Here is a 17,941-nt window from a genome sequence, read left to right on the forward strand (position 1 = left end):
AGTAATTTGATCTGTTGAAAAACATTCATATTTTCTTCATAAATCTCGAAAGAAAATGTCGGAAATTAATTTGCTCATGTTTTCAATTCGTACAACGTCACCCATAGTAGAATAGACGCGCCGTGAATTTTATGAATGAATCAGGAATGAATATAATTTTCAGTCTCTACATCAGCCGCTTTGGCCCGCTCGCTCCACACTAGAAGTGGAGCGATCGGAACCACAACGGCTGTGTAGAGAGTAGAGACTGACGTAATTAATTCAGGATCTTAGCCCTTTAGCATTCGCCCATGTGTTTCATGATAAACAATCTAATGGCAAAACTCGTATATTTTCGAAAGGTTATTGCAGTGATGCAGTTGTGCCAATATTATGTCGCAAATGTTTCAGATGAAAAAGAAAACCACGAGTGTTTGATAGATGAGGATAAATTCTGCATCAATTCGGATTCTGAAATGGATTGATGGTGCAGATATAGTGATAAAATGGACCCGGAAGTGACTCGATGAAACGCCGATGTTCAGTCTTCCGAATTTGATAAAGTAATGCTGTAAGCTTTGATCACAAACACTGCATAAGGGTGGGGGTTCAATTTTTGATAAAAAACGTGTCTGTCTAAAAAGCGTGGGGGAAATATAAAGGGTGGGGGTTTGACCCCGGGGGTGCCAGTTGAACCGTCAATGAAGTCATCACCGACCAAAATTTCGCGGTAAAAGGGTATCTTTTTAAGCATAGGCCACGTCCGCGCGGGACGCGAAAAGGTCTCAATTTTGGTGTTTTCTGGAAAAAGGGTACCTTTTTACAATAGATATGTCGGCGTTTTGGGTTCATGAAAAATCAAAGTCCAGCATTTGACGTCAGCCGCTGTTTTCGTTCCTGATTGTAAACAACTTCTTACTTCCGAGTCTGTAAGTGTAATATATTAGTCTTGTGCCCGGTCTTGTACCATGATTAAAACTCGGTGATGTTTGTGCATGCTGCCGAGCGGGCTGCGTAGAGACGGGCGTAGAGACTACAAATTTTGTACAAGGTACAGATACTGTGTAATCGGAATGGATTACGACATACGTTTGACTGCTGAACCAGATATGACAGGAACCATGCCTTTTGGAAATCGTGAAGTGACATTTGCCAAGGTAAATATTGCTTTCTACCTTCGTCAGTGAAAAGGGGCATTGGGACATGTAAGGTCAGTGATATGGGTACCTTTGTTTGCACCATGGCTGTGGTCAGTGATTTGGGTATCAAGTTCATAGCAGGTCAGTGGTAAGGGTTACCTTTCAGCCCTTGGGCATGTCAGTGTTTTGGGTGAAAAATAAAAGTGTCTGGTCAGTGATGACAACATGCAATGGTATATGAGTGGCACCCCCGGGGGTTTGACCCCCTGACAAACGTTTAGACTGCGGAACTCAGTCCTCAATGATAGTCAGTCATTTATCTTTTGGTCGTTATATGACTATCATTTGAGGGACTGAGTTGTTATAATATATCTTCCGAGGTGCAATTTCAGACAATAGCTGGGGATTAGTGGGGCAGAGGTTATCTATTGAATCCTTTCATGACCACTGAAGCATAGTCAAGTCTGCCAAGGACACTCGGTACAAATTGAAAGACCATCACAAAAGAATGCATGCATGTCAGGTCATCGACACCAATTTGGTGTTTGTTATGACACAAATTTGGTGTCTGTTATGCACCTCGAAATATGTACCTTAAAGTCTGTATCTAACAAACGTTCGAAATTTGTACTACTAGTTGCTAAAGTTGGTTTTTTTAAACTTCCGTGGTCGGGGTACGCGCTGGTGAATTGCGTTCGCGTAAGTCGCCTAATACGCGCCGAACAAATAACCAATGGGTCAACCGACTTGTTGTCAAGTGCGTTGATCAGCCAATCAGCGTGATTGCTTATCTTTTCTGTGTGTACGCTCGTGTACGCGATACGTATAGGCACGACCACGGAAGTTTTAAGAAAACAACTTTACAACTGATCATCATACTACTATTTAATTCACTAGAATCTGTTTGTCTGTGTCTGCCTCTTTTCTCGGAAACTAGTGTAGTAGTAGCTCGTTCACGTAGCGATTCCGTTGTCCCACTGGCCTAATTGCATGGCGATCGGATCGGAGTGTTATCATCAGACTCGGAGCACAAGTCACACCTAGAATATTTTTTCAATTTGAATTTTATCCTTTCTGGGTATAACTGATTTTTTTTACCGTAAAATTTGCGTCAATTCCCGATATATTATCCAATTGCCGATTACTTAGATAAGAACAATTGGTAACCAGCGGCACTGTGCAGTACCGGTCTGTTATTCAATTGCGTTGTGCATGGGTTACGTGTATTTTTGCAGCAGTGCTGCATTAATTCTGAATTGGCTGGGTGTTACTATACTGAAATTTTCGAATGTGAAAGGCATTTTGTACCACTGAAGTTTTTCGTACACATCGATAGCTTTATTAATATAAAGATTGACTTTTGTAGAATTTTGGTTGTGTATCCATTGATTTTATATGCGATTTCATTGAAAGAAGTGTTTTTTAATGCAATGCTTTTCAACAACACACTCAACCTGGGCTCCTTGCATGAGGAATATTAGCTACAAGCATTAACTGAGCATGCGTCCTGTCAATTTCTACTCTCACACCCCTGATTTAGCATAGGGATTGGGCTCGTTTGCATATGCATGAGTTCGTTGAGTTGGTCGTAGCGTCCTTGGAGATAGTACATTTCTAGTAAAATGGTATAGATGAGTTTATAGTCAAAATGCGTGATGTATTTTAACAGTTTAAACGTAGGCCTATGTTTTTGTAAATGTGCATAATTTCCAATCACGTCGCAGATGGCAACTATCACAGCACAAGTAATAATTTATCCTAGTGTATTGCCCCGGTAGAATACCTTGCATATGCCATAGACAAATTTTGATAACTTGGTTGGTAGACAGAGATGACGTCAGTGGTACTGATTTTGGTTTAGATCTGAAACCATATTATACCTCAGGTTTAGATTTAAAAAGTATAGGCCTACATATCAAGTAATTATCTGGTGGGAATTGTTTTATTGTTGTATTAATTGTGGTATACTGAACCCGACAACCACATTTGAAGGAAATAATTATAACTATGATTAATTTTATCATGGGCTATATTTTTGCCGGCGGAGGAATATGGATTTAGCCTGGGGAGTTAGCTTTCAAAAACTGTATCACGTGTCATTACATGTGGATGGGATGGGTGAAGTTTCGTGTTACCAAAGTATGGTGTGTTACCATTACAACAACAACTTACTTATTTACATAGTACATCCAATCACAGCGTGCTGATCTGTCTAAAGTAATAAACACTTTGTTCAGTCGCACAGTAACAGTGCATGCACGTCATTAGAGGCGCTGTAGTTTAATATGGATATGCAAACGAGATGGCCGGTGACCGTGACTCAACTGTAAATGATTATTCTTCGGGACACCTTGACGGATTTTCCCGCAATTGACACACCGTGCTGTAAGCATGGTAAAGTGAACCCCCCGGGAGTGAACCTGTAAAATGTACCAAATGCAGTTTTTGATATTGCGGTACATGTCAGCTATTTTTATGCAATTTTCGGCCGTTGTTTCGGCCTACAGTTTGTTTAGGACTTCTGTGTTGTGGACCATACTATTTTGTTTTTACGAAAGTGATAATTTCTCTATCATTTTGTTTCAAGTTGCTTTATTTATTACTAAATAGCCTATTCGGTCTGGGTATTAAATTGATAGGCCTAATGGCGCAGTGTAAAGGACCATGCGGTTATAAGTTGAGACTCCCAAAAGACTGACGGCGTGACATTTTTCTTGAACAAATGAAATGATAATGATATTTTCAAAATGAATACTTACACCCCTCATAGGGGTCTATGTAAAACAGTCAATTATCAGAATTGCAAGTGTAGTCTAAAAGTGACAAAGAGATATTGTATTCTCTGGTTTGGAATGAGTATTTATGACTGAAAGCAGTTTAAGCAGCTAATTAGCACTAATTAAACCTTTTGAATAAATAATTAGGTCTGTTAAGGGATCTAAAATGAGCGTTTATTGCGTTTCGACAGTATTTTTTGTGGGACATGAGAGCACCTCAGACCTAACGAATTGCATTCTGAATACGAAGCATGTCTTTCTGATATCAAATAATTGTCATTTTTGAAAATCACAATATAATACAAATTTTATGACAAATTATAAAAATTTGATATTTTTCAAATTTTGATATATAACAGTCCTCGAAGTAAATTATATAAATCTAATGATATATTCTTAAAGTGTATGTAGCAGGGAGGAAAAGCCGACGGTCAATTGAAAATTTTGACCTTTCATATTGAAGATATAGATTTTTTTCCCAAAAAGACCTAATTTTGTTTTGGTGTTTTGGGGAAAAAATCCATATCTTCAATACGAAAGGTCAAAATTTTCAATTGATCGTCGGCATTTCATCCCACCTACATACACGTTAAGTATAAATCATCAGATTTATAAAGTTTACTTCGAGTACTGTTAAATATCAACAATATCAATTTTAATGATTTGCCATAAAATGTGTATTAAATTGCGAATTTCAAAAACCAAAATTATTTGATATCAGAAAGACATTCTTCGTATTCAGAATGCAATTCGATATGTCTGATGTGCTCTAATGTCCCAAAATAAATACTGTCCAAACGTTCATACCCCAGCCCTTAATGAAGTAAATTTTGATCACCCTGTATACATAGAAGCAAACATCGCACCCAAAATAAAGTATATTTCTGGTTGGCTTTTTCAATTCAAGCTCTGTTTGATTTTGTGGTCCTCAGATTGAGAAAATATTCCTGAAAAGAAAAAATATACCACATGTTCCTTAAAAAGTTCATTTTACACACTGTATATCGTCTAGTACACCCTGAATATTGATTTCGAATTTTGGTCAGTTTAATCTCTGTTCTTAATGCTTTCCAGAAATAGGCCTACCTGTAATTGGTTCATAAAATGATATAACTATTCATCGCAAAATTGAAAACAATGGCCATACCCGATGTCAGTCAATGGTATATCCAAACCACAATATGAACCTGAAGACTCGTCATCAGACTTAGACACTATCCATGCTATCAATGAGGAATTGCTATTACCCCATACCACAGTATTATGTTTATAATCATTCCTATAGGCCTTATTAAAGGCTCAGATGCATACAACTTTTTAACTCATTTATGTTAAGTACAAACTTGAGAATATGTTCTTCATTTTAAGTAAATGTCATCATATGTTATTAAGTATACCAAGAAATGAACTAAGTACTCAGCATATAAATTAATTTGTGCCCTCATTGTGGGTTTTTAAGACAAAATAAAATAAAGGAAACAAACATCATTCTCCTTTTTACAGTGTCGTTTCTAAAAGCTCATTTTTAAGCCAAAGGTCCTCTCAGTGAATGTGAAATCCAACATTTTTTCTTCATTCACTGCGCCGTCTTTTTTAAAGACATTTCTTGTTATGTGTAAAATGCCTATACAGTGATCCACCCAAAAAAACAAAATCATCGTATTTGAGTTGACCCCAGGCAGCATAAGTTTGTATTGTGAGGTCATCCAGGGGTCATCTGAGGTCAAAATTGCAAAAACTGTCGTATGGGCATGAGACTTGGTTGGTACAGTCAACATTTGGCGTAGAACTGGCGAAGCGACCGTTCGCCACTTCAGAGGACTACTTCCAGCGGGTCATGGTCACGGCACTGGGTCCAGGGCTACATTTGGAGTCAAATTTTGGAAAGGTCATCTGGGGTCACCCGGGGTCATCTGAGGTCAAATTACTAAAAACTGTTGTATGGGCATGAAACTTGGTGGATACAGTCAAATTTTGGGAAGGTCATTTTGGGGTCACCCAGGGTCATATTACTAAGGTCAACATTTAAAGTCAAATTTTGGGAAGATACTAAAAATTGTCGTATGGGCATGAAACTTGGTGGGTACAGTCAACATCGGCATAAAGTGGGCCATTCGCCACTTCAGAGGACTACTTCCAGCGGGTATTGGTCACGGCTCTGGGTCCAGGGCTACATTTGGAGTCAAATTTTGGGAAGATCATCTGGGGTCACCCAGGGGTCATCTGAGGTCAAATTACTAAAAACTGTTGTATGGGCATGAAACTTGGTGGGTACAGTCAACAATTGGAGTACAATTTTGGGAAGGTCATTTTGGGGTCACCCAGGGGTCATCTGAGGTTAAATTACTAAAAATTGTCGTATGGGCATGAAACTTGGTGGGTACAGTCAACATCGCGCAAAGCGCGCCCGGCAAGGCCGTTCGCCACTTCAGAGGACTACTTCCAGCGGGTATTGGTCACGGCACTGGGTCCAGGGCTACATTTGGAGTCAAATTTTGGAAAGGTCATCTGGGGTCACCCAGGGTCATCTGAGGTCAAATTACTAAAAACTTGTATGGGCATGAAACTTGGTGGGTACAGTCAAATTTTGGGAAGGTCATTTTGGGGTCACCCAGGGGTCATCTGAGGTCAAATCACTAAAAATTGTCGTATGGGCATGAAACTTGGTGGGTACAGTCAACATCGTGCAAAGCGCGCCCGGCGAGGCCGTTCGCCACTTCAGAGGACTACTTCCAGCGGGTATTGGTCACGGCACTGGATCCAGGGCCTCATTTGGAGTCAAATTTTGGGAAGATCATCTGGGGTCACCCAGGGGTCATCTGAGGTCAATTAAGCAAAAACTATCGTATGGGCATGAAACTTGGTGGGTACGGTCAACATTTGAAGTCAATTTTTTGGAAGGTCATTTCAGGGTCAACCAGTGTCACCCAGGGGTCATCTGAGGTCAAATTACTAAAAATGTTGTATGGGCATGAAACTTGGTGGGTACGGCCAACATTTGGAGCTTAATTTTGTGGGGTCGCACAGAACAAGTTTGTATTGGTTAGTGGGTCAAGGTCACCAGAGGTCATCCAGGGGTCATCTGAAGTCAAATTAGCAAAACTGTCGTATGGGCATGAAACTTGGTGGGTACAGTCAACATTTAAGAGTCAAATATTTGGAAGCTCATTTCGGAGTCAGCCAGGGGTCATCTGAGGTCAAATTAGTAAAAACTGTCATATGGGCATTAAACTTGGTGGGTACAGTCAACATTTGAAGTCAAATTTTTGGAAGGTCATTTTGGGGTCATCTGAGGTCACCATTTAGAGCCAAATTTTTGGGAGGTCATTTCGGGGTCGTCTGAGGTCAATTTAGATGAATTCTAATAGTTATCAAGGCTTACTATAGTTGTTGAAGGCTTCTAATACTAAAAAAGGAATTTTAAAATTTTGCAGAACAAATTATTCTTGCTGGAATGGGGCGGAAGGTTAACTCCACATAGAATTTCAAGGACGTATTGAATATTTGTGGAGAATTTTTTCAAACTGAAGGTTTAAAAAAAATTGACCGACCTACCCAACCTTTCCATACAGCTACCAACCTGTTGAGCATTCGACTCCAAGAACAATTGAATACCTTAGTGGAAGAAGGGCCCAACTCCAAGTTTTTACAAAAATGAGTTAGACTCAGCTGCACCGTTGGCATGGAAACATGAAGTATAAGTGTGTTTGTATGGAAGATCGTCTGATCATGTCCTGGTTTTCATGGAAGAAAGGCCCAACTCCATGGAGTTGGGCCCTTTTTCCACAAATATTGGGTTAAAGAGGAATTTTGTTCATCCATGAAATTTGCTTTTCACTACAATAAATTTTCTTGCTAACATATTACATGCTTCTATTTGTGCAATTAATGGGTAATTTCCAAATCGCTGTAGCTTTTTATAACACATCTGCTGCTTACGGAACTGACACTTGCAGTATTATTAGTGGAAGAAGGGCCCAACTCCAGCTCGTATTAAGACCTGTACCGTTGCCATGGAAACATCATATATTATTACGAATGTAGGTAATAATGTATGTTGATGCATTAAAGGTCCCCTGAAGATGAAAACATTCTGTCTATAAAACTTTTCCAAATAATCAGTTTTTTCTTAATATCTCAAAAACAGTTTTGATGGAGTTGGGCCCTTCTTCCACTCAGGTATTCAATTGCTTTCCCACAAAAAAAGCGTAGAGCCACAGCGCCATTGGTGCTCTTGTTTCACTATTTGTTATACTTTTTTCTTTACTAATTCTTTTTGCCGCCCCTTCTTCTGCAGCTCCTTCGATTTGGCTGCCCCCTGCTTTTATCCTGGGGGGCTCACACCCCCAAAGCCCCCCAAAATGTTTTTTGGACCTTCTTACTGAAAGACCCCGCTTTGCTGTCTAGGCTCTCACCAAAAGACCCCTAGTTTCTAACTGCTAGTCCGCACATCCCCATCACTTCACTCTGGGACTAATAAGAATATAAACAATTGTGATTTGCATATTGACTTAATTTGTTTTATTCAACTTGAAATTGCCAAAATATATGTCCAAAGTAGGTTAACCCATAAATCATCCTTTGTAAAATCGTTAAAAAACAATATCAAGTAAACAAAATGAAACACAAAAATATTTCTCCTGTTAAATTAGTGTGGTCACATGAAAATTTTAAACCTACCCCTGGAGTTGCTTTTGCTGTCAGGTTTGTTCCTTCTGCAAAATTATTTTCAAAACTTATTGAATCGCCTGAATTGGATAAGCGGTTGCGAAGATACGTCCTTCTAAAGATTCACAAAATTGGCAATTTTTACTAGTACCCCATTTTTAGGGAAATCCTGATGTTGTCATAAATTTGCATATTCAAAGAGCGAAATTGTGGGAACAAAACTAAAGAAGGCATGAGATGTATTGCTTTTTGTTTATTTATTTTAGTGTTCTTTAGTTTTGTCGGATTCAGGCGATTCAATAAGTTTTGAAAATAATTTTGTGGCATGGTAGCTTTTATATAAATATATAAAACAAAGTACCTGTAAATACCATTAACATTGCTGTGTTCTTTTTGTGCAATTTATTTGGTACCTATGTATTCATTTAGGGATGCAATCATGTTTCACTGTTGCTCATCATCATTTAACATCAATGTGTCTGTGTCATCTGCATGGTTTACAATGTAAACTACATACATGTAGATGCACAGGAAACAAGTTTTTAAACAGTGATGAATTATGACAGTGCAGGAGAGCATTAAATAGCTCTTCTGGAGCCTTCAATGAGAGCTGTTTTGAGTATTACAATAAAATGTAAGGAGAGAATGGTAAACTAAGGATAGCTAAAAATCACTCTTCTGTATCAGATTTAAGGAGAGAATCTGTAGAGAGCGATCCTCAAAAGGAAGTCCCTGACAGTAAAACATAATTGAATCGTCTAGAATGAAAAGATGCTAAAGATCATCTAATTCACATGATTATTTGATGAGGAATGTCTACAATTAGTCAAGCCACTCCCATTTGCTATGATCAATAACAGCATCTAGATTTTTGTGAATCTTTATTCTTTAACCCCCTGAGCACTACCTGCCGATCTAACATTGCCTCTGATTGGTCAATTACATGATATCTTCACTTCAATTACCAATCAGAATGGAGCTTTGCAGATAATACACCCAATTTTTTTGTGTGGTGAAATTATTCTAAGAATGTTGCTGATTGGTCCAATTGATAATGAAAACTTCTTTTTGGCCAATCGGCAGGTAGTTCTCATTGGGATTAAGTCAGTCTGCAGAACATCTCCATAACGTGTTATTGAACCTTTCCTAATTTGACAACCTTTCCACAATACTTGTTCCCAAATTTCTCCCATAGATAATGATAGCACCAGTGAAATAGCGTGTATATTTTCCATGCGATTTTGACACTTAATTTGAGTAATCAAATGTAAATTGTTTTGTCAAAACGGAGTCACAGAAGAATGGTATTACTGCGTATATACCATGATATGGTACGAAGCCCAGTTTATATGTATACAGCATTGTCAATTCTTCCAGTCACAAGTGAAGTTGACTATGTTACTGCGTCGTTTATAAGGCTTTGCAAATCTCGTCCATTTCCCAAGATCAATATCTTCGTCTTCATCTTTGTGTATCTTTAAGTCAGTCTGCTGAACATCACCACAAGTAGTGACAAAAACATCCTCTCCAATTCGAAAGGCACCCAAGGTGTTCGGTTCGATGAAATCTTGCACCATTTCTTCACCAAGAGAAACACCTGACATAATATCGCTTTTTGAGCTGCGTAGCTTCAGCAAATTGACTGTTGCTTGTTCCTCTTTTGGAAGATCCCGGTAGGCTCTGAGGTAATCTGTCTCATCTCCCCTGGGAATGATACGGAAGGCGACTCTGTAGCATTGATCTTTGTGGACAACAAGAACTGGCTGTGTTGATTTGGCGTTGTGTTATCAGGCTCACTGAATTTAGACTGCCATTCATTCTTGTCTGGATTGTATACCCGAAGTTCAAATCTTGAACTCTCATAATCATCCTCTTCATCATATGTGCCATATAGCAGGATCCTTCCCTGATATGCTATGGTGGAGGTAGCAGCAAAGTGTGGAGGCAGTGGAGCTATTTTCTTCCACTTATTCTTCACTATATCAAACCGCTCACAATCTGAACTCAATTTTGTACCCATTCCAAACTCCGGGGGGAAATCGCTGTCGCTATCACTCCCGTGGCTATCGAATAATACGCAACCAGTGGTATAAATATATCCATTCAAATGAACCAGCCGTGCTGCATGTGCTGCCCTCATTGGAGGCAATGAACACCAGCAATTTTGCTCTGGATCATATCGCTGAAATACATCCTTGTATTCAGAATAATCATAACCCATTGAATCATCTGACTCTGAAATATCTTGATAATCACTGTCATACCTGTCAGAATCACTTGAATCTGACCTTTCCGCACACACACTTCATACCCACCGCCGCATACAGCGTGCCATCAAGCGACAATCAGGTTGGGAAGAAGTTTTAATGGAGGAATAGAATGGATTGGTCTCCACTGCCTTGTCTTTATGTTGAAATAGTCGAAGGAAGTGGTATCAGTGCCTCTACCCCTTGGTACACATATTCTAATTGGAGCCTGTTAAAGAACAAACAAAACAAAAATCACATGGTATTAGAAATAGGGGTGTGCATTAAACATGTGACACATATGATAATGCCCAGGTCATGCATAACATTTTACTGGGCAAAATTAAGTCAGCTCCACCTACGGGGCAAGTCAGCTTCAACTACTGTGCAAGCCAGCTCCATGCATATACTGGGCAAAGACAGCTGCATCTACTGTGGCAAGCCAGCTCCATCTACTGGTAAACCAGCTCCATCTACTGGGCAAAGACAACTCTATCTGCTGGGCAAAGACAGCTCCATCTACTGGGCAAGGACAGCTCCACCTACAGGGCAGGACAGCCCCATCTCACATGACAGGGCAGGCCGGCTCCATCTACAGGGCAAGCCAGCTTGATTTACTGGGCAAGCCAGCTCCATCTATAGGGCAAGCCAGCTTGATCTACTGGGCAAGCCAGCTCCATTTACTGGGTAAGCCAACTCCATCTACTGGGCAAAGACAGCTCCATCTACTGGGCAAGCCAGCTCCATCTACTGGGCAAGCCAGCTCCATCTATTGGTAAACCAGCTCCATCTACTGTGCTAGACAGCTCCATCTACTGGGCAAGCCAGCTCCATCTACTGGGCAAAGACAGCTCCATCTACTGGGCAACCCAGCTCCATCTACTGGGCAAGCCAGCTCCATCTACTGGGCAAGCCAGCTACATCTATTGGTAAACCAGCTCCATCTACTGGGCAAGCCAGCTCCATCTACTGGGCAAGCCAGCTCCATCTGCTGGGCAAAGACAGCTCCATCTGCTGGGCAAGCCAGCACCATCTACTGGGCAAAGCTGGACAAGTCAGCTCCATCTACTGGGCAAAGACCGCTCCCATCTACTGGGCAAGCTAGCTACATCTACTAGGCAAGCCAGCACCATCTACTGGGCAAAGACAACCCCATCTACTGGTTAAGCCAGCTCCATCTAATGATCAAGCAAGCTCCATTTACTGGGTAAGCCAGCTCCATCTACTGGGCAAAGACAGCTCCATCTACTGGGCAAGCCAGCTCCATCTACAAGGCAAGCCAGCTCCATCTACTGGGCAAAGACAACTCCATCTACTGGGCACCTTGGTCTGGGGCGGACATTTTAAAAATGAATTTAGAAGAGCAGCAACGACATCACTTACATTACATTCCAGATGTTAAATCTACATCATATGCAAAATTTGAGGAAATTCGCACGAGTCCGTTTTATTTTAGGGCCATTTGTCTATAACTGGTCTTTACATGTAGCCCTATGGAGAGAGTGCCCGTTGAGGGCGCTATAACCCATTTTAGGAACAAAAATGCGATTGAAAAAAAAATGGATTTGTGCGAATTTTCTAAAATTTTCAGAGTATGAAGTATGAACATGTAGAAATATAATCAAGTAGTTGCCCTACCTGCTCTTCTCCGAAAAAATAAAAAGTCCTATACCTCAATGATTATGAAACCTAGGTGTGGGAATGAGGGACATTGAGACCAAAACCTTGTACATGTACACAAACCAGGTACCAACAAATTCAAAGACTTAAGGTGTGCAATACTGTCAGAATTCAGAGAAGGTTTTGCAGGTCTGAATTCATCAAAATAGACTAAAGAGAAGTTTTCATCATTTTCTGCTGTTCTTACATTTAAATTTGCCATCACTGAAATTTTCAGAAAACAGGACTGTCCCTCATTTTCACTTTGGTAAACCCCAAATGAGGGACAGTCCTTCAAAATGAGGGAGAGTTGGCAGGTCTGCATCTACTTGTCAAGCCAGCTCCATTTACTGGGTAAGCCAGCTCCATCTACCGGGCAAGACAGCTCCATCTACTGGACTAGTCAGCTCCATTTACTGGGCAAACCAGCTCCATCTACTGGGCAAGTCAGCTCCATCTACTGGGCAAAGACCGCTCCATCTACTGGACAATTCAGCTCCATCTACTGCAGTGGCATAGTGTCATAGGGGCAGGGGTGAGGTGACACATGACCCCCTAATCAATTGCAAAATTTAGAAAATCCCTTAGGAAAATTGCCAAAAACCAGCTTGTGCCCCCCCAATCAGACCCGGTTACCCCCAATCATGGTCGGTGCCCCCCCCCCAATATGATGACCCACGCTATGCCACTGACCTACTGGGCAAGTCAGTTCCATCTACTGGGCAAGCCAGCTCCAAGGGGGCAAGACTTTTCACAGAAGTCCCCCCTGGCTATGCCACTGGCCCAATGCATTTTACAGCTACATGTAACAGTATCAAATTCAGCAGATGCAACTCACCGTGATGAAGCTCCTTGTAGCAAACTGCCGTGGAAACTTTTGAGACAGCTTGAAAGCAGAACACTTTGAACTTTGCCTCTTGCATACTTCTTGAAAAAGTTGTCTGCATTCTGGTATTTCAAGTAGCTCGGCATCCAGTAACTCGGTAAGATTTTGCTTTGGAACAAGTCCAAGGCGAACCTTTTTGAGAAGGCTGGCAGCAAAACTATGCCTGTTCTCCCAGTCATGTTTCAGCCATTGGACAACCATTTCCAGAACCTGCATTTAAAAAAAAAAAGCATACCACAAGGTACATATAATAATTATATAGAGACCAGACAACAATTCAGTGTTTTAAGCTTATGTTTGTACAGGATGTCCCAAAATTATCTTTACCTGCTTTACCATCATTTCAAAATTTGATATCTTTCTAACAAAATATTCTAAAGTACACATATATATATACAAACAATATTAGTTACCGGTAACATATAACTCCATTTCCCTTTAAACAATCACATACATGTAAAGTATGTAAAGTCTTTGATAAGCTTCCACAAAACACCTTATTGGGACAGTGTGCGCACGTAGTGCACAAGAATTTTGTATTTTACACTATTTTCACCCATGATATGGCTGAAAAGGGCCTTACTGTGACAATATGCGCGGGTAATGCGAGAAATTTTTGTATTCTATAAAATATTTTGGCCATGATCGGGATGAATTTTGTTGGAAATTGGGCTCCTTGTCCCTTTTTCTTCTGCCTTCCCAATTGTCTCTTATTTTTTTTGTTGAAGGGGCACTTTTCTTTTTCATTTTTGTCAGGGGGCACTCCCCCCACTAGTTACATTACTGGTGATGTCAATACTTGGGTTGTGACCCAAGCGTGCCGACACGATTCCATTTTGCACTGACCTCCTTCTCCTCATCTTTACTTGAAAGGTCAGCTCGTCTCAAGAATTTCTTCAAGAACTCCACACTAGCACTCTGTAGGAACATATCCGATGACTTCAGCTTCTGGAAATAAGTACACATGTGCTCCTCTGACTTGTGTGCAAGAATTTTCAGATGATAATGAGAACAAGCCATTTCATATATCTGGAAAACATCTCCTATTGGTATCTGCTCATCTGTATCTGTACTTGAAGCGTACTTCTTCTGAATGTAATCGGAGCAATATAGACTGATATCTTTGAACTGCATGTAGCATGCCATCACCAGCAGGTTGCATGCAGTCTTCCTTGTTATCTTCATTTTTCCTGTGTACACATATTCCAGCAGTTCTTCAAAGATATCTGCCTTGCCATCTATGTTGACTTCACTTTCGGTAGCCTCTCTGAAGCCTGCTGTAAACATGGCTCGGAAATATTCACATCCAGCAGCAAGAACATTCTTGTGAGCATGGAACGCTTTGCTGCCAACATTAATAATAATGTCACACAGCTGTTTCTGCTTACGAAAGTCATTTAAGGAACCAGCTAATTTGCTGGTATATTCTGAGGGGGATGGACGTGATGACATTGTAACCAATTTTATCCTTGTGCAAATCTCCTCTGTAAGTATAGAGAAAATATTTAAAAAATAATTAACATTTTAACACTATAACAGGCATGAGAATACATTTGAAATGAAAAAAAAAAAAGTTCTGAATGAAAAATTATTAAATCAACCAATCAGAACCCCACTTCTGTGTTTATGCCACCATGAGCAAGAGTGCAGTTTTTCTCTGGAAGCTAACACAAGGCAGGATTTACGTTTTGGGGGCCCTGGGCCAGGGAGACGAGCATATTTTGTTCTTTTTTATTAGGACATTTGCGTGTGAAGCACGCACAAAAAAAGACTATTTCAGCCCAAAATGAGCTAAATTTTGCTATATAGAGCCAGTACACACAAAATTTTTACCCTATTTTGACCCAAAATATGTTTTTCGGCTAAAAAGAAAGATGCACATGGCAACTTTTGGGGCCCCAAAATTTTGGGGCCCTGGTCCCATCTAGCCCTATGGTAAATCCGGCCCTGAAGTTACAATCCTGGGAAAAAATAGCTGGCACACTTGTATTAAATTGAAATGTGTATGTGTGCCTATCAAAATTGGAAAGGTGAGTGAAACATGCATGCGATATATGTGAAGCACAGACACCCCGTCTTATAATGTTGGAGGGTCATATGGACCTGTTGACAACATAGCTTGGTCCAACAATGAATTGGGGGAGCGGGGGCAGAGATATATTGTAATTTTAAAAAAGTTTAAATTTTCGCGAGACTTTTATTTTGATCACAAATTTTGCGAGTAAAGACAAAAACACGCAAAATGAAAACTTGCAAAAATAACCTTTTGTAATAGAGTTGCATTATAATTAGTGCCACGAAATTAAATTCTTGTGCAATGTTCAAAATCCCTCAAATCGTGAAAATTTCTTCTCGCGAAAAACATACAGTACCAAAAGACAGGCAAAAAGTGTGCCAAGCTTTTTTTCCTTGATTGTAGCCCGGGATTGTAAATATACAGATAGTAGAACAAATAGTATTCAGACTGCTCTTCCTAATATTGCGTAAAAATAACTACCTGGGCTACTACTACAGCGACACATCCTCCCTCAGATACCCACCTCGTCCCACTAATGCGAGGGGGGTGGGGTAATTGGGGTGATTAGACAACAATTTTTCTTCAACAATTTTTGTTATTAGTTCTATAAATTACTTAGTGGCTGTAATAAGTATGAGCCCGGGGAGGGGACCTGGTTTGGCAGAACGGGGGGAGGGGGAGGGGGTTGAAGTAATTTTTGGCACACATTTACGTGGCACCTTTTGTTTGAATAACATGCTCTGAAAAGGCTTAAAGAAAACACCTGAACGTTGAAATATATGCAAAATTCCCTGCTCGCATAGCATAGGCCCTATGTATAGTCTCTAGAAGTTTGTAAATTTTTTATTATAATTCAAAGACCAAATATTTGGCATGAACCCCCTTCATTTTTGCTTTAGCTCGCTCAGGCCCCTGGCCTTGAGAGGCCTGCATTTCACCCACCCTGCTGTCCACCCACTTGCTACGCCCCTGGTTATTTGTGCACTAAAGCTTGCGTTTATAAGGAAAACCCTGGTCGGTGTCTCACAATTTGGCCCCTTAAAAATGACACTACGCCGGAGCCTGCAGCGCCAGCGGAATGGACATGCAGTGCACAGCTAATTGATAATTAAATTACAGTACCTTAGGCCCTTCGCACTTGATTATTAGTTTCCTGTTTACCGCCCGCGTCCAAAATTGAAAATCTCATAATAATTAATTATTTTATTTTTATTTCTAATTTTCTCCTTTAAAATAAATTTCAACAAATTCTTCTTGCCATTTTCTGACTTTAATAATATCAACAATAATGATGAATGAACAAAGAGTACAACTCCACCTACACTTATTTATAAAATCAAATATTGTTGTGAAATAATTAAACCTCGTCCCTTTTTCCAAATCTTTAACAGTTATAATTGAAGACCGAATTAAAAAGACTAGTTTGCGTATGACGTCCTGTCAACCAGACCAAAAGTGCCATACTGCGCAGGTCAGCAACCAATCACGGCGCGCCTTTGTCATGAAGTCAGACGCAAACTAGTCTTTTTAATTCGGTCTTTAATTATAACTTAGACTGCGGAACTCAGTCCTCAATGATAGTCAGTCATTTATCTTTTGGTCGTTATATGACTATCATTTGAGGGACTGAGTTGTTATAATATATCTTCCGAGGTGCAATTTCAGACAATAGCTGGGGATTAGTGGGGCAGAGGTTATCTATTGAATCCTTTCATGACCACTGAAGCATAGTCAAGTCTGCCAAGGACACTCGGTACAAATTGAAAGACCATCACAAAAGAATGCATGCATGTCAGGTCATCGACACCAATTTGGTGTTTGTTATGACACAAATTTGGTGTCTGTTATGCACCTCGAAATATGTACCTTAAAGTCTGTATCTAATTATAACTAATAATCAAGTGCGAAGGGCCTAATTAAGCTTTTATTCTTAATTGTATTTGTAAACATCAGTACTACACTAAAATAAGGTATAAATTTCCCACTGATTTCTGGTTTAGACTCGCTTGCCAGTCTATACGCCGTGCCTATGTATAGGTAAATGCAATATACAGTAAGCTTACCAATCCGATTGTACCCAACTCTCGCGGGGTTTCTTTGGTAATGGCAGCCCGTCACCACATCAGCCCTCTGTGTCTTGATTCGCAGGCGGTGCCAGATGCATAAATGTAGATCAGTAGGGCCGAAATGATTTATTTAAAGCTATATTATAACATTTGCTGAGGAGAACCCCCTCAATTTTTTTTTAAATTCTGGTTTTTACACAATTGTAATGTACTTTAGTCAATATAGATACTCTGCAAAAATCAAGATTTCAAAAAAAATTCTACGGGGATACGACATTTTGCCTGGGGGGGGGGGCACTCACTAGGCCTAAACCATTTGTCAACCCCTCCCCCAATCACCCCTTTTTTCTTTTACTGAACTCCCTCTCACCTAATGACCCCCCTGTTTTGTTTTTCTATCACCAAAAGACCCCCTTTTTTCAAAATATTTGTGACCCGGCAGCACAAAATGAGCCGTAAATTCCCTAAATTGTATTCTGAGTTACGGTGTAAAATGTGTACGAA

The 17,941-nt window shown here is 40.1% G+C and overlaps 1 protein-coding gene across 1 annotated transcript; it reads right to left on the reverse strand.

Annotated features, from left to right (window-relative positions):
- Window positions 1-10,897: 10,897 nt before the first annotated feature.
- On the reverse strand, window positions 10,898-17,572 carry LOC140172656 (kelch-like protein 12). Its single transcript, XM_072195789.1, has 4 exons — window positions 17,435-17,572; window positions 14,201-14,838; window positions 13,307-13,564; window positions 10,898-11,038 (listed from the first exon to the last, which is right to left on the reverse strand). Exons 2-4 carry the CDS (start codon window positions 14,804-14,806, stop codon window positions 10,898-10,900), a joined length of 1,005 nt encoding a protein of 334 aa, XP_072051890.1. The 5' UTR covers window positions 14,807-14,838; window positions 17,435-17,572.
- Between the last annotated feature and the right edge of the window lie 369 nt (window positions 17,573-17,941).

This window comes from Amphiura filiformis, chromosome 16 (genome assembly GCF_039555335.1).
Source record: "Amphiura filiformis chromosome 16, Afil_fr2py, whole genome shotgun sequence".
Classification (NCBI taxonomy): Eukaryota; Metazoa; Echinodermata; class Ophiuroidea; order Amphilepidida; family Amphiuridae; genus Amphiura; species Amphiura filiformis.

Bases quoted from the DNA above. Each gene is read 5' to 3' on its own strand.
- LOC140172656 (XM_072195789.1), bottom strand. From the start codon at position 14,806: ATGTCATCACGTCCATCCCCCTCAGAATATACCAGCAAATTAGCTGGT. The intron at 13,565-14,200 runs GTCAGTGCAAAA...TTTTAAATGCAG, and splicing joins GTAAAGATGAGGAGAAGGAG to GTTCTGGAAATGGTTGTCCA. The intron at 11,039-13,306 runs GTGAGTTGCATC...GTTCTTTAACAG, and splicing joins CTACAAGGAGCTTCATCACG to GCTCCAATTAGAATATGTGT.